The sequence below is a fragment of the Pristis pectinata genome, chromosome 10, assembly GCF_009764475.1.
Source record: "Pristis pectinata isolate sPriPec2 chromosome 10, sPriPec2.1.pri, whole genome shotgun sequence".
NCBI classification, from domain to species: Eukaryota; Metazoa; Chordata; class Chondrichthyes; order Rhinopristiformes; family Pristidae; genus Pristis; species Pristis pectinata.
The window spans coordinates 27,640,011-27,665,950 of NC_067414.1; the positions used below are offsets into that span (position 1 = coordinate 27,640,011).

Consider the following 25,940-nt stretch of genomic DNA (forward strand, 5'->3'; position numbering starts at 1 on the left):
CCACAGTCATTTTGCTTTTGTCAGTGAAGACACTTGAAGGAAAGGCTGCTGCACAAGAACTAACAACGTCACTCAAAATTGACAAGAACTGTTGCAGAGGAAAGTATAATTTGGCTTGCCAATGGTGAGAGCCTAAACTGCTAAGATATTCTACTTCCCAGAAAAATTCTTTGAAGCCTACCATGCATTGAATGATTAGCCTTTTACAGTAGAAATAATCCCCAATTAAATGCATCAAAGCTTCAAGCCTGGATGACAATACAAAAACTGTTCCAATAGTTAAGGTGACCAATTTCCAGTAAAAGAAAAAATTGCTTCACTTTAAATGCCAGGATTTCTTTGTAAGACCACTGGCACTGCAATCTCAGAGCATGTCTTTAATGAAAAAAATAATCACAGTACAAAAAATAGTTTAAGACAATCTTCTTTTCCATCATGCAGCTTTCAACCTTGAAAGGATTCTTGTTTTTGCTGACTCCTTTTCTGCTATAGTTCTGTAGGATAAGTTAATCTCCATCTAACATAATTGGTCATTCTTCGAGTATTGGTTGGTGGATTCACCTCCTACTGCATTAAAATAGAGCAAAATCCTGTCTAATATTCATGATATTTTATTCTAAGGATTAAAATATCAAGCACTAAACTATTGGGAAATTGAAGGGAGGCTTTTAGAAATTAATTGCATACATTTGCATGGCTTAATATGATTTGCAAGACAGGAATCAGGTAGTTCTGACCTTTAACAGCTGGAGCTTCATCTGTATAAATATAATCCAAAATAACTTCCAAAATATCAGAATGGATGGGCATTTCCAGTGCTGTGCAAGTTGACGCCTAAATATGAAAATAGAAAGAAGAATGGATAGGGAATGGGGAGGCAAGAAAATCAAAGTCAAGTCAGTTTTAGATTCCTTCAATTATGCTTCATTATATTTGTCATTGCCTCTCAAATTACTCACCTGGAGGCTTACTACATGTATAATATGTAGAGTTAATATGTAGTGTATGTTAGAGTGTTCTAATGGCCATATTTACTAAATAGCTTAAAAGAGCACTGTATAAATTTGAGTCACCTAAAACAGCAGCATTCCTTTAACCAGATTAAGGGAACAGTGGTATTCTTTTAAACACCAGCAGGACAAAACCCACCAGAGGTGGCACCAGAATGTGGCTTTGGGGGCACCACAACATTGATCCCACTAATCCTCATGGCATCTGGCCAAATTTAGTAAGAAAACCTTCCTACTGATTACCAACTTCAATCATCTCCCTGTTAATGAATTAGTACTCCTCACTGTTGAAGGGCACTTGGGGAAAAAAAACCAAGGTCAGCCAGGTACTCTAGGTGGGGTGAGGAACAGAGGATGGGGAGAATTCAACATCCATCAACAAGGAGGCACAAAAGACTGCAGAACCGGTTGGGCACCCCTGGTCAACTGTGAATAGTTAAGTGAGTTATAAGTCATAAAGTTAAAGATGAAACATTCTTTTCAACATTTTAAGCAAGATTAGTGCATTATTTTTGTTTTGTACAATTTTAGAGTGAAAAAGGAAAAGAGCACCATGCAAAAGTTTAGGCACCCCAAGAGATTTGAGCTCTCATAATTTTTACCCAGGTCTCAGACCTTGATTAGATTGTTAGGGCTATAGCTTATTCAGTCATCGTTAGGAAAGGCCAGCTGATGCAAAATTTCAAACCTTGACCCAACAATCAGCAGCCATGGGCTCCTCTAAGCAGCTGCCTAGCACTCTGAAAATTAAATGACGCCCACAAGGCAGGAGAAGGCTATAAGATAGCAAAGCGTTTTCAGGTAGCCGTTTCCTCAGTTCGTAATGTAAGAAATGGCAGTTAACAGGAACAGTGGAGGTCAAGTTTAGGTCTGGAAGACCAAGAAAACTTTCCGAGAGAACTGTTCGTAGGATTGCCAGAAAGGCAAATCAAAACCCCCGTTTGACTGCATAAGACCTTCAGGAAGATTTAGCAGACTCTGGAGTGGTGGTGCACTGTTCTACTGTGCAGCGACACCTGTATAAATATGACCTTCATGGAAGAGTCATCAGAAGAAAACCTTTCCTGTGTCCTCACCACAAAATTCAGCGTCAGAAGTTTGCAAAGGAACATCTAAGCAAGCCTGATGCATTTTGGAAACAAGTCCTGTGAACTGATGAAGTTAAAATAGAACTTTTTGGCCGCAATGAACAAAGGTATGTTCGGAGAAAAAAGGGTGCAGAATTTCATGAAAAGAACACCTCTCCAACTGTTAAGCACGGGGGTGGATCGATCATGCTTTGGGCTTGTGTTGCAGCCAGTGGCACGGGGAACATTTCACTGGAAGAGGGAAGAATGAATTCAATTAAATACCAGCAAATTCTGGAAGCAAACATCACACCGTCTGTAAAAAAGCTGAAGATGAAAAGAGGATGGCTTCTACAACAGGATAACAATCCTAAACACTCCTCAAAATCCACAATGCACTACCTCACGAGGCACAAGCTGAAGGTTTTGCCATGGCCCTCACAGTCCCCCGACCTAAACATCATCGAAAATCTGTGGATAGACCTCAAGAGAGCAGTGCATGCAAGACGGCCCAAGAATCTCACAGAACTAGAAGCCTTTTGCAAGGAAGAATGGGCAAAAACCCACCAAACAAGAATTGAAAGACTCTTAGCTGGCTACAGAAAGTGTTCACAAGCTGAGATACTTGCCAAAGGGGGTGTTACTAAGTACTGACCATGTAGGGTGCCCAAACTTTTGCTTCAGGACCTTTTCCCTTTTTTATTTTGAAACTGTAAAAGAAAGAAATAAAAAAGTAATCTTGCTTAAAATATTAAAGAAATGTGTCATCTTTAACTTCATGCCTTTTGGAAATCAGGTCATCTTTTACTCACTTAGCTATTCACAGTAACAGAAATTTTGACCAGGGGTGCCCAAACTTTTGCATGCCCCTGTATGAAGATAGACCACCACAGAAGTCCAAGTCTAAACCAATCAGATTTGGCTGGTTGAAGATGAAAGAACAAACATAGGCATGAAACATCTTGACTTTGTTATCTCATATCCACACATTGCCAATATTTTTGACCATATGACATGACTGGCAGAAGAGACCACAGTGCAGTAACTCATGGAAAATGCCCTTCTTGACATCTATGTTATGTGATACCATGATCCAGATAAATGATGTAAATTCAGAACAAGTCCAGCACCTCAATGCTGAACAATGATCTGCTACATACCTTCAACTGCAACAGAACTGTAATCGCATAGTCTAGCTTTTTCCCATTCTACCATTAGCATCAAGGCAAAGTTCTTGCCTACATTAATAAGCAATGAAAAAGAGTGTGCCTGGAACTGCCGATATTCCTTAAATGAATTGCCAGTCTGATAACACTACAACACTGGACTACATAGCAGAAGCAGCATGCTGTAGACAGAATTAATCAATCCCAAAGCTAATTGGAATTGGTTTATTATTGCCACATGTACTGAGATACAGCGAAAAACTTGTCTTGCATACCATTCACACAGATCAATTCATTACACAGTGCATTGAGATAATACAAGGTAAAACAATAACGGAATGCAGAATAAACTAACAGCTACAGGGAAAGTGCATTGCCGGTAGACAATAAGGTGTAAGGCCATAACAAAGTAGATTGTTAGGTAAAGAGTCCATCTTATCGTACTAGGGAACCATTCAATAGTCTTATAACAGTGGGATAGAAGTTGTCCTTGAACCTGGTGGTATATGCTTTCAGGCTTTTGTATCTTCTGCCTGATGGGAGGGGGGAGGAGAGAGAATGTCTGGGCTGGATGGGGTCTTTGATTATGCTGGCTGCTTTACTGAGGTAGCGAGAATCAAATCAGCAAGAATTGATCAGATTGAAGCTCTGCAGTCCTAGCAGATCCATCTCAAGCTCCTCATGGGCACCAGCAATCACAGGAGCCAATCAGCCAAATCAATTTGTATTCACTGACATCAAGGAAAAGTTTAGTCCACTGTCTAAAGCAGAGGTAAGAGACCTCAACAATGTTGTGGCTGCAGTGCTAAGAGCAGGGGCTTGAGGCTGCTGCACTTCACATTAAACTCTTCCAGTACTGAAATTTGCCCAGATCTATCCTACCCACAAAAAACAAAACAGGTCAATTTTACCATGAGGAAGAATAACCCAAATATTTAGGTCTACTTTCAATTATCAGCAAACAGTGATAAAATCACGCAACTCTTATTTATCAATAAAATGTTCATTACTGCCAAGCTTGAGTCCTGGACCATTTAACCTCATTCTAAACATGGGCAAGAGTTGAGTTGAGAGATGCAAGTTTCTGCCCTTGGGATCAAAGCAGGATTTCAGTTCATGTGGCATTATTAAGGATCCCTAAACAAAATTAAAGTCTCTTCCTGCCTACCAATGTTTTCAATAAGCTGGTAACTGAATTACTGCCAGCTGTGCAGAAGTTCTGATTAGGGAATTTTTGTGAATGGTTTATAAATAAAAGAATTTCGTATTCTGTAGTGAAATACCTTTCGTTCAAGGTTGAGAGATTAATATTAATGTAATAACACCAAGATTCCCTTCCTTTTCTATCTACCTATTTATGTTATAGGCTGAACCCTGTGCACACTCACAAATGTCCCCAAGGTCAACTCACTGACAATCCAGATGAAACTTCCAAAGGTCTGACCAGGCCACACCTTTCCTGACTGCACCACTATTGTAGTTAACAGTTCTCATCCTTAAGGTAATACTCCATTAGTCATAAAAACTTGTCCCCTTTGATCAAAGACCAAGTTTCATACTGGCCCTCTCTACTGGCCTACGTAAACAGTACTTTGGCTCTCTTCCACTTTCCTTTCTGGTATCTATATCAGCTGTTTGATGCATTTTTCGATGTTACAAAGTTATTTTGAATGACATTCCAGGTGATCAAATACAATTTCAGTATCTACAACAGGTTACCCTACTTCAATAAGATATTGGGTATTAAGACTATTAATAGACAAGGTCAGAAAAAAAAACTTGAAAATTTCCCAGTTCTTCTGCTGTTTAACCCAAGCTAACTCTATATTGACATGAAATGCCATGTGTAGAGAAACAACCCCTGCAGGCTCATATTTCAGAAAGCTTCTTAGAATAAAACTCAGACATACAACTGGCTCTGCCACGTGTCTCTTTTACTGTCCAACTGCCTCTATAGCCATACAGCCCCATTAATGGAGGCACTGTTGCTGCAAGTAATACAGAAGTCAGAAGAAAATTTCTCCAATGACTAAAGCCATATCTAACACAAAAGATGGATGAGGTTATTGGAATTTAATAATCTTAGCCCCAGGGCTTTGTTATAGAAATTCAAGTCTTTACCAACTTTCATTGCTTCAGCACTCATATGCACCAGGATAGGGATGAAATTCCAGATTGTGCTAGCAAATAACACTTGTGCCATGCAAGTGCCAGGCAATGAAAATCTCCTACAAAAAGTTTCATCACCTTCCCATGATATTCAATATTATTACCATCACTTCGTTTGAGCGATCAATGATCAGAAGCTTAAAGATCCAGTTACATCAATACAAAGGCTACAAGAATTGGTTGGAGGATATCCTGCAGAAAAGAGTCCACTGTATTCACATTAAACATCCATTCTCTCTGCACCATGGATGCAGTATGCACCACTTACGTGATGCACTGCAGTGACTCAAAGCCTCTACAATAGCACTTTCAAACACAAAAGTACCTTCCCAAATGACAAGTAGGCAAGTGCATAGGAACACTATCAACAAGTTCCAGGTGAAATTATTAACTATCCTGACTTGAAAATATATGAGCAATTCCTCATCATCACTGGGTTTCACATCCTGTAATTCCCTGTGTAACAACACTGAGAAACCCATTCAACATAAAGGTTTCAGTAGAAAAAGACAGCTAACCACCAACGTGCAGACAATTAGGGTGGTGCAGTGACACAGGTAGTGTAGCTGCTGATTCACAGATCCAACAATCCACATTTAATCCTGACCTCTGGTGCTGTCTATGGAGAGTTCTCCGTGTGACCACATGGGTTTATTCTGAGTGCTCTGGTTTCCTCCCACAAAGATGAACAGGCTGGTAGGTTAATTGGCCACTTTAAAAACTATCCTACTGTGTAGGTAAATGCAGAATAGGAATTGATGGGAATGCAGGGAGAATAAAACAAAATGGGGCTTAGTATAAATAGGTGCTGATGGCCAGAGTAGACTTAGTGGACCAAGGAGCCTGCTTCATTTCTGTATGACTCTGATAAATGTTAGCCTTGCCAGTGATATTAACATTCCATAAAAATCAAAATATTCAAAGACAAATAGAATTTAGATGGACTATAGAACATCTGATGTTGTAATAGTATCAGAATACTCCACAGTAAAAACTTCCCTGTATTCAGAACTCTTTTTCTGGAGAAATCATTTTCTATTTTGCACTATACAAAATGTTTGGTTTATGGAAAGAGTTTAAACATTAAAAACTTATAATTCAGACCGTTAGTTTTAACTTGGAATTTCAAACCATGTTAGTTATAAATACCTCAATCCAGGCGTTACTCAGCATACTGTGAAAGTACTCTAGAAGAAATGAAAAGCCACTATCAATATTCCTGAACAAAAATAAAAACTTACAAATAAAAACATGTTAAAAACAGGCATCTTTACCGAGTCTTGCACATAGCACACATTTGTGGCAGACAAACTCCTTTCCATCTTCTGACTTCAAAGTTACATCGCATAAATAGGAACTAAGAAACAAAGCAAAGGAAGGTAAAAAGATGAATCCAGGAAAGATCAGAACAATGAAACTGTCTGAGAATAGAACTATCTGAAGAAAATATTACTTTTATTATAAGTAAAATCTTTACCATTTTATAACAGAGCAAGGACTGTTTTGATGTACAGTACATAGTAGTTATAAACATAAAGGGCTTCTGGAATTTGCTTCTCTTCCTCTCAAATAGGTACAGATCTCATGTGCGTTTTATTTCATGAGCATTGCCAGCCCTGTGGTACCACAATTAAGCTGTCATTTTTTTTAAAATAAATCTTTACCCTGAGAGCCTGCTGCCTAACTGAGTGAATGAAGCAGTGAAGCTCAGTCCAAAATCATGTGCCTCAAAGTTAGTGCCCAAATAGCACTTTGTAGTAGTTAACTAGTGCTACCTTGTACAGCCAAATTCTGGCTGCCATTTCATATACAAAGGAGACTTAGTTAAAGCCAGAAAACCTATTTAGTTAGAGTGCTTGCAGAGAGAAGTATTCATCTCATCCTCATAGGATGGATTTGAATCCAAGTCCAAGTGCTGGATGGGGCATTGGACTAGCTACTCCTTCCCTGTCCTGGTAACAAATGTAACACATCTCATCAATTATTTTATAAAGACATCCAGATTTAATGCAAACAATTTGAGCATTAAAAGGAGACAATTCTAGAACTGAAAAGACTCAACAACCTTTATGCTCTGAAGACGAGATATATTTCACACAGAATGCATCAAGAAAGATGTGCCAGCTCTAATATAGATAAAGCAAGTCAGAAGACAGGACCAGAGAGTCATGAAGAAAGCAATCCCTTCGAAATGCTGAGGAGGAAAAGGGAAGACGTGCATGGTGGTGGAATCTCATTACTTTGCCTTCTCTAAATGCAACAGAACTGGCCAGTTCATTTGTGATATTGGCTCAAGGTTTCTCAGGCTGGCTTGCCAGACATTTCCTACAGCTCTAACACTTCACAACTTTTACATTCTTTTGTGTGTTCTCACTCTCCAACTTCTCTCATTTCATTGGCTTTAAATTCCTTTGTTCAGATTTTTTCATTCTAGCTGATGCCATTAATATATCATATGGATGGACTTGTTTATGGCTTTTCCCCATGGTAACCCTGGCTTCACCATTTGTCCTATCCATGCTTCCCCAACTATAAGTTTAAATAACCTTGTTTTCTCTCTTCCCCAGTTCTGACAATGGCCATCAACCAGACATGTAAATTGTTTCTTTCCACAGATGCTGCCTGATCTGCTGAGTGTTTCTAGTATTTTGTTTTACTTTAGATTTTCAACATCTGCAATTTTTGTTTTTCCACATATGATGAGCACTTTAATGTTCTATTCTTACATTTTTGAAGAGATATTGTACCTACCATTTTTTTTGAGCGAACTTCAATTTGCTTCCACTTATTTTATGCACAACTTTTATCTTCCAATTTTCCAATTTAACCCCATCTAGCCTGCAATATACAATATGTGGACTGTTATGAAGCATCAAATTACACAAGTGTAAACCAGGATGAAAATCCATGACCATTCCATTTCCGGTCATTAATTTTTGAATTTCCTGATTCAGATAAATCATACCCAATTTTTTTCATCCAAGTATACATGTGGAATGCTTTCCGAAGAACTTCAATGTCAATCGCAATAAGTAACAGGAGCTCCCCCATACTTTGTAAGTGAAACTAATCCCACGAAAGCAAATCTCTCAATGCTAATCAAGAGAATTAATAGGAAAATGTACACAAGGTTACCTTTTGTAGATACAAAAGAGATTTATATTAACAAGATCAAAACTGCTGAGAACAATGAAACCAATAAAGGTATTATTCTTAATCTAATGCCTTTGAACTATGCACTTGTATTGCAACTCATTTAATTGGGTTTTTACTCAGACCTTACCTTGCAGATAGACTGGAAAGGCCAAGTTTTTTTGCGGTAGCCTGCAGCATTTTAACTGGATTAGCCTCTTCATTAAGCCCTTTATTCTTTTTGCTGGTTTTACTTTTAGACTTCGATTTCTGACTCTGCTGGTTTTCATAAACCTCTGATGCAGATTTTCCTTTTAAATCTTCACAAAATTTGAATTTCTGCACAGAGCCCTCCAATTTGGATATCAGTGGATCTTGATAAGTTTCTATTTTATCCTTGAATTGGATTTTTGGTTTGTAGCCATCAGTTAGCAAATCACAGGTGTCCGTATATATGAACTGCAAAATATAGGCAAACAAGTCGGCCTGAATCTTATCCAGAACGTACAAGTCACATCCCACTGCATCATCATCTTGTAAATGGGCATCAGGGATCTCAATGTGTTCTCCATCAGGAAAGAAAAGCTTTCGAAAGTAGTCGGATCGCATGGCCAGGATGTACTTATGACTGGGAAAAATCTGATTGCCAACTTGACAAGTGACATCATGGATGTTGTCAGTTTCACTGGCTTCCCTGAGAAGTTTGCCAAAGTCTTCAGTAAAACTTGAAGAAGACGCATTTGGAATTTCATAGAGGCTAAAAAAAATTAAACATTCCATGAAAGGGTAAGGGTGCAAACAGAATACTGAACTAAGTGACACAGCAAACCATGGTAAAAGTGAATTTGGCAGAACGAATAGGTTAATGCAATGACCATTTATGATTCGTCATAGAGAAATGCGAACACATTTTTGGCAAATAGGCTATAAAAGGAGAAAATGGAAGTTTCGATAGAATGGTCAAAAATACCGGGATGGTAATATTTACATCTTAAAAATGTGGCAAGTCAAACAGAATAGGCTATAGAAAGAAAATGGCTCATGGCATATTATATAATTAAAAGTGAATGCAAGGAAATGATGCACAATTCATATAGGCTAGACATCAGGCCACATTTGGAGAATCAGATGCATTCAAGCTAATCCATTGCAGGAATATTAAAGGGCACATAAAGAGCATCAGAAAGACTTGAACAATGAGGGTCTTTATCCCAACAAGGGAGATTAAATAGAGTTATCTCATTGATCAACAAAATTATGAAGAATTTTAAGATGAGTTTCACCGATTGGCAAGTTGGTAGCCAGGAGGCATAGTCTAAGAATCATAATTAGGGAATAAGTTAAAACTATATTTGTGAGATAGAGATGTCAGTTTCATAGTACTTGAAAAGGAAGAATGTAAATCAACAGATACAGGATGCAAAGCAGGAAAATTAGATGAAAATAGATGGTGCTCACTGAAGTGAAGCAATGCGTTGAAAGCCCATCCATGCTATCTTTCCTATGATACTTTAAAGAAAATATTTATAAGATTTAGTTTCAAAAACTTATCCTACATAGTTCCTTTCATAAGCCTAGGTCACTTCAAAGCATTAATCAGAAATTCTTCTTTTATTCTAAGAACAGTCATTGTAAGTAACACAGTAGCTCACATAAATAGGAATAAGATAAAAAACAATTATTTCAGTTTATAAATGCTATCAAGAATACTGGGGAAAAACTCAAAATACTGGCATGGGATATTTAATGCCTACCCGAGAGGATGGAGAGAGCCTTGGTTTAACACCTAAGATGGAAGATCGCATTTTACTGTATTGCTCTCCCCAAGTACTGCTCTGAAAATATAAATCTGGATTTTGTGCTAACAATTGACCCAAGGGCAATACCTTTACAAATCTTTGGTCAAGTAGAAAATTAAATCATTTAATTATACATTTTCAATTAAATCCAAAGACATCAGGTGTACTGTTACTTTTGGTGAGGCATTTTAGAAAGTAGTACAATACAAAATCTGAGAAGACAACGCCCACAAATGATAAGAATATTTTAGCCTGGAGCAGCAATTTCTTTACTGCAAGCTTCTAATATTAGGCCAAATAAGATTCTAGATGATTGCATAGGTTTTTGCACATCTCAGATCCCCGTTTTTCATTTTCCACTTCCTTGTATATCCATTCAGCTTGTCAATTTATTAACAAAATATCCCTTTAGTTGATTCTCCTCCTTCCCTTTTCTCTGCATCTTAGAACTTGTTTAACTCAAACCTTTCCCAGACCCAGTGAAAGATTATCAACCTGAAATGTGAACTGCTTTTTTCCCCTGCACAGATACTACTTCAGCTGCTGAGCAGTCCTGGCAGTTTTTGTTCACAAGTTAACTTAATTCCAGTTCTCATAGCAGGACTACCATTTGACACCTTTCCCAACAGGTAAAATGATACCTGTAGTAAAGGATATTTCATCACACTGCTTAATTTCATACAAAGCAGTAATAAAACATCAGTTACATATTAAATAAAAGTTTAAATTGCTTAACAAGAAAACAACCACTGCCAGCAGAGGTTGTGGAGGCAGATACATTAGGGACATATAAGAGACTCTTAGATAGACATGAATGATAGAAAAATAGGGGACTATGTGGGAGGGAAGGGTTAGATAGATCTTAGAGCAGGATAAAATGTCGGCACAACATTGCGGGCCAAAGGGCCTGTACTGTGCTGTACTGTTCTATGTTCTAAATTAAACTAAGCTAACTACATTCTATAATTGAGATATTGAATGCAGTAGAATTTCAATAACCTGGTACTCTCAGGACTTTGGTGCCAGACTAGCAGATTTTTCAGACTATTGGATATTATTCCTATTAATACCCCAACACACTTTTATTTCACTGTGTTATATGTTATACAATAATATAACAAATTTTTCAGTAAACCCAGTGCGTATAAATGGAGTAGAAAATAGAACCTGGCAAGTTTCAGCTCGTTTCCGACCTCTGCCGGGCTTCAGCCACACACCCAACTCGTACTCCAGACCCCAGGCTCACACTCTGGACTAACAAGTGAGCCAAATCCCAAACCACTGGGATTTCTGAACAAGTGGAAAGTGGATTATCAGAGTTTCACTGTATTTTTGTCTGAACACTTTCTTAATGTAAGAAATATTTTATATTTCTACTTTCAAAAATGTGCATCATTGTCATACAGCATTGGAGGCCACCATTTGGCCTACTGGGTCTGTCAGTTTTAATGACAAAGCTATGCAATTAAAACCTTGCCCATTCCTCCCACACCTCCACCCCCCTCCCCCAAAAAGCATGGTTTGCCAAATATTTAACCAACTAATTTAGTAAGCCCGCTTCTACCACCCTCTTAGATAGGGCATTTCATACCACAACAACTCAGTTTAAAATACAATTATTCATGCTGCCTTTGTTTTCCTAATCACCTTACATTTGACAGATTTTGTTAGGCAAGGTCTTTCTTTCATTCCTGGGATGCAGTCATCACTGGCAAAGCCAACATTTATTGCCCATCATAACTGCATATAGGAGGTGAGCCTCTTTCATAAATCTTTTCAATACACATGGTAAAAGTAGAGTGTTTCAGGACTTCTGTCTCAGCAGTGTTGAAGTATTGGTGATATGATTTTAAGATCTGAGGGGCATTTGAGGGGCAAAGGTGCACCAGCTACCTTTGTAGATGATGGAGGTTATAGGTTTAGAAAGAGTGACAAAAAACCCTTTGTGATTTGCTGCAGTGCAGCTTATATATTGTACACACTATAGCCACAGTGCATTCATGACGAAAGAGTCGCCAATCAAGTTGATTTCCCCTGGGCTTTACCAAGCTCAAGTGTTTATGGAACTGCACTCATCCAGGTAAGTGGTGAACATTTTATTTCCTGACCTGCTTCTTATTGATGATGGAAAGCTCAATGACGAAGCAGCTAATCGCAGTTGAGCCTAGAACACCATCCTGAGGAACTCAAGCAGCAATGAAAGGGAGGAGGGCAGGGGTGGATGAGATGATTGGCCTTCAACAAGTATGACTCCGGTCAGCTGTGAACTTTCCCCATTTTATCTTAACTTCACTTCATTTTAACAAAGGCCCAGTCACACAAGATTTGGTCAAATGCTGCTTATATCTAACCTAGAATCTAGCTCGTTTGCCCATAATTGGACCATGACTTTAATGAAGTCAGGAGTAGAATGATCATTGCAGAAATGAAAATGAGCACTAGTGATCTAATTGTGGCCCTCAGTTATTTAACGTTATCTTTCATCACTTCAATGCTGGTTAATGGTGGACTAAATGAGGTGGCAGTTAAACTAATTTTAGTCTACATCTTTTGTTGGGGTATAAAATAATGTAAAGTGAAGCCAGCTGAGGCACAGATCAGACATGATTTAATAGAATAGTTGAACAAACTTCAGATCGAATCACTAACTCCTGTTCTTATGTGCCACAATTTCCTGCCATACCACATCTGCTATTTTACAAAAAAATAGTACATCACTTGTGATTTTGAGAAATATAGTTGACCTTGAAGACAATATCCTGTTAGCACAACATCATCAGCTATGCTGAAAGTCAGTAGTTAGAATGTTTGTGATCTAATTAGCTACCAGACAGGAAGAGGGACAGGGACAAAAGGAGTTTCCTTCTTTATGCCATTTGTCCTGCTAGGTAAGTGAAAACTATGCATGGACTCTGCACAAATTAAAAAAAGTTACCTAGTTTTAGGATCAGACTGTAAAATAGCAAAGTTGCGCCCGTTTGAATCAGTGGCAACAGAAACAGCACGATGAACACATGGAAGTTTCTCGAGTTTGATCCTTTCATACAAGCTGCTACTCAATTCTGTAGTGTTAATCACTTGATCCATAGGATTCTGCAGAATGCAGGACAATTCATCTAGTAAAAAAGGAAAAATAAATTCAAGCAATATTATACTTTTTTAATGAAATAAGACTAAAATTCAAATCAGATGTGCCTTGGGAAATTAGAGTTTACACAGCTTCCTCCTGCATTAAAAATAATAAAAAAAATTTTGAGATGTGTATTGAGAAAATGTTACATGTCATTACAGCAATTCAGTGGTGTGTGAACAGTAGGAATATTATTTTTAATGAGAGAATCTTGTTCTGCCAGTGATAGATTATAGTAACCCAAGTACCAAAGCAATGACAGGTCTGATGTAAATTTCTAAAGACTTTGATCATAGTGACAAGTCAGAATACGAAATCCATGTCAGAGATCAATAGTTTTAAAAACAAAATCAAACAAACTCTTCTCCTTAATTCTTTCCATATCTAAGCACAAAACAAGATAAACAACTGATGAAAAGTCAAAGATGAATGGAGATGTGTGCAAGTTTTTGTTTTACACACCGAGTGGTGGGTGCCTGAAATGCGCTGCCGGGAGCATTGGAGGCAAATACGAGAGAGGCATTTAAGAGGCTCTTAGATAGGCACGTGAATGTGCAGAGAATGGAGGGGTATGGACATAGTGTAGGCAGAAGGGATTAGTTAGGCACTTGATTACGAGTTAACTTGTTCGGTACAACGTTGTGGGCCGAAGGGCCTGTTCCTGTGCTGTACTGTTCTATGTAACCTGAAACAATAACTCTGGTTCCTACAGATATTGCCTGGCGTGCTGAGAATTTCCAGCATTTTCTATTTTTATTTCAGATTTCCAGCATCTGCAGTTTTTGCCTTCCAAAGGAAAACATCTCTACTGCTATGACCACCTGGGTAATCAACCAATAATGATGAAAAATATCAAAATTCATAGGCAACAGCAAAGCTGTGCATTTAAAGTCATGCCACATAATTCTGTTTCCTATATACATACTCACAATTCATATTAAAAAAGAGCAATCAAATTAAATAAGCATACAACTAGTCAGTCATTCACAAGGATCCTAGTCAACCACTGAAGGCATATTCTCTGGTTGCCCCACCATATGGAACAATACAGAAGTGAGCTAGATAACAGCATGGGCAATATGGAATCCTATTGAATTAGATATGTTAACAAATGCAGGCAAATAATTAACAACTTCAAATTACTATGTAAATTTGCACAAGCTAAAACTTCTCAAAAATTTTCTTTTAAATATAAAAATGTATACATCTGTAGAAGCATTCGCGGTTCATTTAAAGATACTATTACTAAAACAGTTAGCATCTCCTAGAGCTCAATTTTAACATAAATAAAAACATTAAAGGTAAACCTAGTCGCACCAAGGCAGAATCAGGTGCAAGAGCTCAGCAGCACAAAAGTGCTCAGTACAAATTTAAGCACAATATGTCCTTGATAATCTGTTAAACTTAATAGATGGAAAATCACAAGCAGCTTGTACTTGGATCTACAATGAGTAGTTATACCTGCCAATTTTTGCATTCAGGCACTGGAGAGGAAAATCTGCCTTAAGCCAACATTTCAGTTTTGGCTTTAGTAGGCTGATTCAGCCTTTTTTTTTTCAGAAAATGAAGTGTGGTTTTGAAATCCACAAATGCCAAGAGCTAGTTGAGGGTTGTTTTGTTTTAGGGAGGAGAATAGGCTAGAAAAAAAATAGTATGGGTAAGAGACCAAAATTAGGACAAAGTATTCATATTTAGCATTTGCAGGCAGAATTTAGATAATTTATATTTAAATATTATTACAGATACCATCACTTGGCACATTAAAGAAAACATACCACATGTGTAGCTCGATTTATGATGCACCAAAGCTATAATAAACTAGTCAAAGGCATTATCAACTAATTCTGCTGTGTCATTAAACTTTAGTCCATACAAACAAATCATTTCAAACACGACTGAAATTTTTACCTTTCTTTTCCAAATTCCTCTTTTCTGATCCGGTCCAGCTTCCTGTAAACCCATCTCCATCTTGTGTTACAAAAATCATTCCATTCTTGTTCAAAGCAATGTCAGACATGAAAACCTGTCGTCCATATGCCCAACGGCACTGTTTAATCAAACAGTTTGATGATCTCCAACAAAAAACCTAATAAGGGAAAAAGAGGGTAACTGATTATATCCCCTCCTATAAATAATACATAAAGAATGATTCGCTAAGCAAAATCTCCTCCTGTATATTCAAAAATTATGAATTGGGAATGATACACTTGGTCAGGAGATTTATACAGAAGTCAGTATCCATGAATCTGACTTTCAACAATTGAACCTTCCAAAAAATCTAGTCACCTTGTCATGCTTGACAAGGTCAGGAAAAGAGAAGCTCCTTAAGAAGGTCTCCCTATCCCTTTTTCTGCACAATTCAATAAGTGACCTAGATAACTGCAACACAGAAGCAAGCTACAGTAAAATTCTGTTAATCCTGCACACTTACGCCTTTGGTTGTGCTAGACTAGCAAATTTCTGGACCATTGGATGTTATTCATATTAATAGTCCAAACAAGATTTTTATTCACTTTGTTTTCAAGATGTCACACAGTAGAATGATAACTGTTGCAATGCACCCACTAAGTTTCAGGGAACTGCAGGCACCAGGATCCCAGAGATTAGGAGGGAGGCAGGGGCACCTGCGAGGTTTATCATTTTAATAGAACGACATGTAGAATATTTTCAAATGGAAAGAACTGGTAAATGTTGGTGTACAGAGAAACCTAGCTGTGCTCGTACATGAAATAAAACTTGCTGGTTAACAGTCACATTCAAACCTATCAAATGCCCTGTTGAAAGACAAACACATCACAAAATACTCAGAGCAATGCCCTAGACCCAACCACCATTACAATGACTTCTCCATCACAAAATCAGAAGCTGGATTGCCTGATGGTATTTGGTCAATGTTCAACTCTTCAGAAAATGAAGCAGAATGTGCTTGCATGCACAAATTAAATGGACAATATTTCAGCTCAGAGCATTATACAGCAACCAGCATTTGGCCCACAGGAGTGAAGGGCATTGACCATCTCCAATTAGAGAGATTCTGACCATCTCCCCTCACCAGCTGTGGGATTTAAATTCAGTTAATTAAATAATGGCAATCAGGAAACTATTGAATTGTCCTGTATAATTCACAAATGTCCTTCTGGGCAGGAAATCTATTATTCTCATCCAGTCAGCCCAAATGCAACTCTTGACACAGATTTAATAGGATAAATATCCTCCTTCTGAGTCATAACAATTCTATTGTTCTGAACATTCAGTAATATTACCAGTATCAAATCGCAACCATCAATATCCCAGAGGTCACAGTAGACCAGAAACTTAACTGTACAGACTCTCCACACATACAAATAATGCAGACACAAGCTACTATATCATGGCAAGTGATTTGCCTTTTGACTCCTCACATCCTTCCCAACACTTAAGGCCCAATCCAGGAGTGTATGTGAAGGAGTAATCCTAACTTGCCTGGATAAATGCAGCATCAAGATTTAAGAAACTGGCCATTATCCTAGACAAAACAGTGCATTTGATTAGCAATCCATCCATCAATAGGGCATAAACTAAGTGTTATCATAATTATGGCAAATGTTAAAATACTGCTTAGAAAGTGCACACTGGCTGCAATATACATTTCTACATGGTGTAGTGCAGCAACACGTCAAGACTTCCTTGACAGCACCATCAAACCCAAGACCTTCATCATCTGGAAGGCTCCCAGCATGGAAACACCACTACCTGTAAATTATCCTCCAAGTTAAACATTAGCCAAATGTAAAAATATATCAAAGATACTGGGTCAAGATCCTGGAAACCTAACAGTATAGCAGGTGTAGCTTCACTACAGACTAAAATGGTTCAAGAAGCGACTCAGTGTTACATTCTCCAGGACATTCCAGGATGGTCAATATTGTTGTTTTCACACAAATCATCCAGAAATTGACAATGTGTGTTAGCTAGCTCAATCCGTGCCTTCAGTGGAACTCGCTGCTACTGCCATAAACAGAGTGCTTGAGTTTAACCTACAGGTTTCAGCACCTCCAGAAAGTTCAAATTTTGGTAATCAATGAGGATCCAAATTCCAAGGTAAACCAGATGTTTAAACAGGTATGCCTTATTAGCACATCACATATTTGTATCAAATGAACATCTTTGTACTCCTTGTGCAAATCACTTTCTTTCAGAATTACTTTATGTTGGCTAAAAAGGCATCCCTTTCTTCATGAATCTCAAGAGCAGTAACTGAAGTTGACTCGTGTCATAATTACCATGTTAGAGAGCTAAGAAAGCTGAATTTCCGATTCAAGGTTCTGCACTTGCTTAGTAAAATGGATACATAGAGCAACTCATCCAGCAGAATAAAAGCAATAGTCGCTCATGAAAATTAAATAGAGACAGGCTTCAGTTAGTAAAAACTGGTGTCCATCAATAACAAAGTGCTACAAAAACACTTACGTAGAAAAGATTCTTTGTAGCAATAATTTTACTAAGGTCTTTGTCTACCAACTTCAACCCAGGGAAAAAAAAATTCATGTTAGAAATAGCACTTGAAATGTCCCTCATTCTTACCACTGAATTATCTATTGTATTTCAAGCATGACTATTAAGCTAGCTAGTCTCACTTCTGCTACAGAGTTCAGCACAGTAGGCGGCTTGTGCTCCTGCTAATTGCCCATTTGCTTATATTGATGAGCTGCTAAGTGTACAATATTTCTTCTGTAATCCATTAGGTTGTGCAATTCCTGAAGCTTCATAGTCTTTAATAAGATCTGTCTGCCCTTTCGATGGGTCTTGACATTAATTTCCACTATCATCGCAACATAAAACTTTATTACATCCTCGAAATTGCTCGTTCTATGCTGAAAGAAGATTTAAAATTTCTCATTCAACAACTTACTTAGCTGATTTTACATTCACTAGGGTGGACCGGAGATGGATTGAAGTGGATAATTATACAGTTTAAATATTACAACCATCTTAATGTTTTTAAACTACAACAATCACTGGTGCAATTTCCATCTTTTGCACACCAGCATTTAACATTGCCTGAACAGAACACACAGAGATGAGAACCCTAGGCAGCAATGTTGTAAACTGGTTATAATGAAATGTATTTAATTTCTTCAAGAAGACAACGATTAGTTCATCTAGCCTTTCCCTTTAAGCCGCCCAATAGGTATTTTATTCAATTTGCAATCTAATAATCTAGTATCCTTTTCACTCAAGAATTCATTCAGCACTTAAACAAAACTTGGGGCGGCACGGTACTGTAGCCGTTAGCACAACGGTATTACAGCGCCAGCGATCAGGGTTCGATTCCCGTCGCTGTCTGTAAGGAGTTTGTACGTTCTCCCGTGTCTGTGTGGGTTTCCTCCGAGTGCTCCGGTTTCCTCCCACATTGCAAAGACGTACGGGTAGGTTAATTTGGGTTTAAAATGGGTGGCGCGGACTCATTGGGCCGGAAGGGCCTGTTACCACGCTGTAAAATAAAAAAAAATCATAGTTTTCTGCTTCATATCAGTTGATATTTCACTCCCCCAATTCTAGTGCCTTTACAACGTATACTGTATAATGTGTCTTTAACATAGGAAAACATCCAAACACATCACAAAGGAAGAAAAAAGGTAGTTGAATCAAAGGCAGTAATAATAGGAGTAATGGCCAAAGAAGAGGCAGAAGTGGATGAACAAAGATGTTAGGCAAGGAATTTAAGAGCAAGACCACCAAACAGTTAAAGGCACCACTGCCCTTGGTGGTAACTGCTAGTAAGGAAAGAGAGTTTTAACACAAGAGTGAAATGAGAGGCACAGAAGGTAATGTACGATGGCAAGAACAGGAATGATGTGCTACACAGTATTCTAATTTGAGGCTTGTATGAACAGTGATTTGCAGAGTGTTGTGTACGGGAGAGTTTTGGAGTAATTCAATCTAGAAGTAAAGATACAAAATGAGCTGATGGGCTAAAACAGAAATAGAAATGGTCAATGTCAAAACAATGGAAGCAGCTGGCTTAGTCCTTATTTAAATAAAATGTCACCAATGCTTCCTATTTCCTTTGATGCTCTAGCATGGATCTCTAGCCAGCTTCTGCTCCACTGTTATACCCCCTACAGAATCCAGCTGTGGAGAATAGGAAAGACTGGACAGCAAGGTCCAGGACGTGGGCATCATACATGTCCCAAAACTAGCAATTACACCAAGAGTACTGAACTATCAACAACACCTGACAAAATTCAGGCCACAGTATTTTAAAAATGAACTGCTACTGTGACTAAAATGAGTATTAATGCTCGGGCCACTAGATGGCATCTGTAACATAAATTCAGCATAACCAAACTTCAACTAATAAGTTTCAGATAAATATTTTATGATCAAGCATTCGGTCAAATTTCTTTTCAGGTCCATGAACCACAACATACCTTAAATATTATAAAATTAAAGTTATTTTTGATAAAACATGACATCATATTTACATGGAATTGGCTAAGGCAGACCAATGTGCCAAGAAACACAGTTGCCACCAAACTATATACTAGTTTTACATGGGCATGAAAACCCCAAAAACAAGATAAATTAACTTCTCTAAAATAAGTTTGTTTAACTTCCAGATTACATAAAACAGATTATTCCATTGGTGGCATGAGGAAACTCTGCTGTAACAACAGATATAGAAGGGTGGTGATCAGTAATTCTCCACTTTTTTGACAATACCTGTGCCTAGCCTCCACTTGCCAACACCCAAGGAATCATGGCCAACAGCAACAACTCAGAACAGAAAATGTGAATCTTAAGCATCAGCATACTTCCTGTCAAGTTCTAGGGTTCTGGGGGTGGGGGTGGAATCTGAAGCACAATTTAAAAACAAAAATCAAACTACAAATGGAATATTAATATGCTGTTTATTCTATGATTCAATACCAATTCTGTGACTAAAATTTGTATCTTTGCTAAAAGCCACTAGATGGCACCAATTACACAGCATATACTCTGCTCCCACATGAACAGAGGCTGAACAAAGCTCAAAATCTGTATCAATGCTCAATGACAAATTTACAAAAATTCTGGAGGAAGTGTTGAAGAGAATGCTTAATTGACAAAATGGCAGCCTAGTGGGGCAGTTCGTAGAATTACTGCCTCACAGCAGTAGAGACCTCACTTCAACCCTGAGCTCAGGTGCTGTCTGTGGAGTTTGCACATTCTTTCTCTCTGTGATCACGTGGGTTTCCTCCCACATCCCACAGATGTGGGAGTTGGTAGATTAGTTGGGCACTGTAAATTGTCTTTGGTGTGTAGGTGAATGATAGAATCTGAGGTGAGTGGAGAATACAGCTTTAATGTAGGGTCAACGCAAATAAGTGGTTAATGGTTGATGTGGACTTCATGCTGTATGACTCTAATAGGTTTCCTTGTTTTGTTTTGTTCATTGCAAATGCCTGTAGTGTAAACTACCTATCCCCACAAGACCTCACATTAAACAAAATATATCTTTACATATTTGCATAATTAGCAGAAGTCAATGTCACATAGAACTACTCAAGGACAGAAACAGAAATTAGTACTATTACCTCCAACTGATTCAATTTAGCAGAAGGAAGCCAACTGAAACATGCTCAAACTAGAGATTTTAAATTCCCAATCCACTTCCTTTTGTGACAAAATTTAGGCAAATTATTTTGTACAATTTGTGAAGAAACCAGAACCCACCAAACTTGAGAAAACAGAAGCCAAAAAAATAAAAACACTTCACATATCGAACATATAACGTTAAGCAGTGGGTAACTGCTTTCAGTACCAATGCTAAAAAATATTTTGAACATTTTACAAACCTTCACCCTTCAAGTATATCAAATTATAATCAAATCTTTGCTTCATCATCTCTTTTCCATCTTGTTCATGGAGAAAAAAATGGTCTAATTTGTGATTCTGGCAAGGTTATTGCCCATTATTAGCTAGCCAAAGATGGTGGAAGTCCTCGTGTAGCAATTTTTTTAAATGATCATTTATTGCCTTGCTGGCTGTTTAAGAGGACATTAGGAATCAGTCATGCAGTTTGGCACTTAAGTTGTGTGCTGATCTGGCTAGCTAAGGGTGGCAGTTTTCTTCCTCTAAAGGCCATAAGTGATGTGGCTGGCTTTTGTAACAGAATTAACTGTTCTGTACTAAACAACTTTAAAATGTCATCCAACTTGTTGATATTGATCTCATAAAATAGTATGACAACTCAGCAAATGCTACCAAAAAATGAGATTAATGCCTGACTATTTTTAAGCATGGGTATGAAGCTGAGTAAGGAGGGGGATGTAAGGTAATACCTTTTCAAAGTATATCCTTTCTCACCCTGCTCATTCCTTCACAGCCCAGCAGAATACAGTCTTTTAGCTGCAGGACATAGAGAAACAAGTTACTCTGAGCAAAGAAAAGCAGTTCAGAGCAGACACAGACCTTTCCACAGCCTGTGAGGCAACTAATCTCAGTTTAGGAATACCATCCAACTCAAATCTGTGCACCTTTAGGACAGTGCACACATCACTGATCAATGCTATGTGTCACTATCACAGTAGAGAGGGGAGGGGGGCAAAATACATCTCCACTTACCCTGCCTGCTTCATCCAGGGCCAGTATACAAACTTTTTCACCTCCTCCTTCATTAAGTACCTGAGGATCAACTTTATGATCCAGATGTCCACCAATAACAAGAACTTTCTTCAAGTTTAATTGCCTGCACAAGTCCAAAGAAACAATTAAATTTAGTATCTCTTAAAAAGGTAATTTTACATTCACACAAAAAGGTAAGAAGTTATGGCAACATCCTAGATAACAAAAGCAATACAAGGTCATTATCTAACTCAATTACTCACCCAGACTACTATTTAGATGCAGCATAAACATATTTAAGTTGCTCCTTAAATTTCTGACTTTAATCATTTCATTCATTATCCTTCATCCTTTTTTTTCCTAGCATCTGAAGTGTACTTTTCACTAACTTATACTTAACAACTACTGGAGCTACTAGCTCATCTCCTGGATTTATTCCATAATCTATTTAATATTTTATGTGCCAGCATGAGGACTGTCTGTCTCCATTTTCTCCCATGACAATACAGATTGAAATCATTTAACATTTCCTCATGGGTCAAGCCACCTGCACTCCAAATTATTGTTGTTCATCTTTTTTGTTTACTTTCTCCAATGCTGGTAAATCTTTTACACAGCATGGTGGCCAACACAGCAAGTAGTATCAATCAGTGGTTCACCAATTGTTTAAATATTGACAGTAATCAAGCTAAGCATTATTCTCATTACAAGCATAATTATAAAAATACAATACCACAGTGCTCATATTGGGTTGTTCTTCCAAGGAAAATAGATTTAATATTTTATTACCTTCCACTTCTTCTAACATATCCGTACAAGTTGAAGGAACAACCTAGAGAATTATTTGCATCAATAGGCTTACTTAAAATGCCTTGGATAATGGCACAAAGGAGTGGTTTAAATCTGAGATCCACTTTCTGAAAAATTATCAAGCTAATTGCAAACATATCTGGTTTTGAGATTCAAAAATTCATCAAAATAGTCCAAGCCTTCTGCATCCCCACCCCCCCACACACCAAAAAAGACAATCTGGCTCTCTGCAAAATGGTTCAGAGAATCACTGGCTGGAAAGCTAGTTAACACCACAAAATGGACATGCTGATCATCATCCAAAAACAAAACACAGCAGATACTGGAAATCTCAAATAGAGAAAGAAAATGCTAGAAATACTCAGCAGATCAGGCAGCATCTGTAGAGAAAGAAACAGTTCTTCTTTTTCCACATATGTTGTCTTACCTGCTCAGTATTTCCAGTACTTTATTTTTAATGCTGAACTTCGTTGGATTCCCCAAACTGTCCCTATCATCTAAGAATTTTCCAGTGTGCAGCCTCATAAATTCAAGTTCAGTAGATGCTATAAACCACCTTTAAAGATTTCCTCCATAGTAGTTAAAATAAGATTAAAGGCAATTAATTACCTTGAAGCAATCTTCTTGCATTGATAGCCTGTTAACAGGTAAACATCTCCTCTTTCTGTAACACAGACTGTGGCCCCATCACTTGCTGCTACTAGAGAGATCACCACATCCTTATGATGCAAAGCAGATACTTGACGAGGTACAAGCACACAACGTTCCCCATTAGGATCCATTAAGTAACCTGAGTCAATAATTACATAAACTGTAAATATTAACATGTGGGGATAAATCAAAGGAATTCACAAGCATGCAAATAAACACTCACCCTTCGGAGCCCTAAATCTTTGAAAGGCAAGACCAAAATGTCACAAATTCAAATCACGCAAAAGCAACAACAGTTACTGTCTTAAAAATGTACATTTACAATGATAATATGCCAATACATTTATCATATATTTTGTTTTTTTTTTACAGAGGACAACTTATTCTGACCAACCATATTTCCCAAAATTACACATTTAAAATGACACTAGTTTGCTTAATAACCCATGCGCAAATTGTTAATAACCAAGAGCACACGAGATGTTAATGATGGCGGAGTGGAACAATGTTCATTTCACCTCTCATATCCAAATATTTAATCATTTCTGCCCTCAAATAACTGCAAGTGTCTGAAGTAAAACAGAGACCTTACATTTTCAATTAGATCCCAAAGACAATGCTCAAAGTTAAAATCCCACACTAATGCAATATAGTGTGCATTTCTAAAGATGAGGCAGAATAATAGGACTTTGTGCTTTATACTAGCCTATCATGGGATACAAAAGAAAGTGACAACACTTGATATTGATGCAATAAAAACAAAGTGGAGGACCATGCAAAGTGAAAAGAACAACATTTTAATTTCTGTATACCCAAGGACTGAACTTTACTGTTCTAATAGAAACAAAAAAAATGCCATGTGGCTTACTTGAATTTTTTTTTCCCCTTTATAAACTGATAAAACTTAATTCCAACAATAAATAGTATCTATGCAGGATTTACATTTTGCTTTCAGAATGCTGCATGCAGTTTTTAAAATGCACATTTAGTTACTGCCTAACTCTTGTCCATGGCAGAAACTGGCCAATGGTGTGACAGTGGTGAAAAGAGATAAATCATGGAAGGAAATGGGATGAAAAGTTCCCGGTGTGCTTCATTACGTAAAAGAAGGTAAACATTTGCCACCCAATTCAGTCTTATGGTTTTCATTTTAGAGACCATGTCATCTACTACAATAGTTTACAAAGTGAGGATGAAACTCTTAGGTGGGTCACAGAATATTAAACAAAAATGGGTTGCATTCTCCACTTAGCTAAATAAAACACTGGTTCACAGACTGGAAAACATATTGTTGGATCATGTGGGTGAAACTTTTAGTTAAAGTGGGTTGCCTGAAAACAAGCACTAGTTTAGCTGAAATTTAGTCACAAAATTTCTATATTCAACCAAACAACTAACAGTCTCAATAAAAGAAAACCAATAAGACATTGTAATTAACATGATCATCTTTTGTGCTAAACCCATTTCCTGGCACACTGGAAAGTAGGCTCACTTCAGTTCCTTGGCTTATATGAATAAAGTCCCAATATGAATGATATGATCCACTATGTCCTTAGAAACAGAATTAAGGCCAGCCTTTATCACCATGTCTAACAAATGTCAGGGATGTGACACATGTAGTTCTAAGTCAGGGAGAATGGGATTTAAATCATGAAAAAGATTTGCCATGTAGCTTGCAGAATCAGTGCACAGACATGCCACATCAGCCCTGACTTTGATTACAATTTAGTTGTGCTCATAGTAACCAAAAATCAACAACTTATTGGCTGGTTTATTTAAAATTAAAAAAAGTTAATTTACTAAATAGTAATAAGACTGAAACAAAAATCCCTAACCAAAACCAAAAATTTTTAAAATAATTTAAACTCCTTGAATAAAATGGCAGATAGGGGAGGGGTATTTATGTGCAAAATTATCGTGACATATTTACCAGTTCAAGAGTCAAATGTGAAATTACATCTTACCAAGCTGACCACCATTCAGCCCCATGGTATACAGAGCATCCTTTGTCCACAGAACAGTGTGAAACCTCCCCACAGCAACTCCAATCACAGTTCTTCCTTTAAGGTTTTTGGACTGTACCTTTACAAACATTTTAAAAAGATGTATTCTCATAAATGTTAAGCACAAAAGTGATAACAAGTTCTGTACTTATTCCAAATCAACAGGCTTACAAAATTACTTAATTCCACAAGATTTTAGAATTTGTACTTTGACAGGTATAATCAAAAATTAAGATCAGTAAAAAGATTAGAAGTATTTATACAGAGAATATCTCCCATCATTATACACCTTAATTTTTTGGAAAAAGTTACCAATTGTGTTACTACAATTTCCAGTTTGCGCAATGATGTGCAAAGTAAAACTGGTCAATGATAAGCACATCAACCCCTCTTTGACCGTACCCTAAAGAACCT

At 37.5% G+C, this 25,940-nt stretch overlaps 1 protein-coding gene across 1 annotated transcript in view; it reads right to left on the bottom strand.

Annotated features, from left to right (window-relative positions):
- ibtk (inhibitor of Bruton agammaglobulinemia tyrosine kinase) overlaps positions 1-25,940 on the bottom strand; it is a 109,209-nt gene that overhangs the window by 51,366 nt on the left and 31,903 nt on the right. Inside the window, exons 7-16 of the mRNA XM_052025105.1 lie at positions 25,488-25,605; positions 23,482-23,662; positions 22,063-22,186; positions 15,382-15,559; positions 13,279-13,459; positions 8,696-9,301; positions 8,164-8,250; positions 6,687-6,769; positions 6,562-6,599; positions 738-834 (exon numbers count right to left, since the gene is read on the bottom strand). Of these exons, the coding sequence (XP_051881065.1) occupies positions 738-834; positions 6,562-6,599; positions 6,687-6,769; positions 8,164-8,250; positions 8,696-9,301; positions 13,279-13,459; positions 15,382-15,559; positions 22,063-22,186; positions 23,482-23,662; positions 25,488-25,605 (1,693 nt within the window). The remainder of the gene's footprint in view (positions 1-737; positions 835-6,561; positions 6,600-6,686; positions 6,770-8,163; positions 8,251-8,695; positions 9,302-13,278; positions 13,460-15,381; positions 15,560-22,062; positions 22,187-23,481; positions 23,663-25,487; positions 25,606-25,940) is intronic.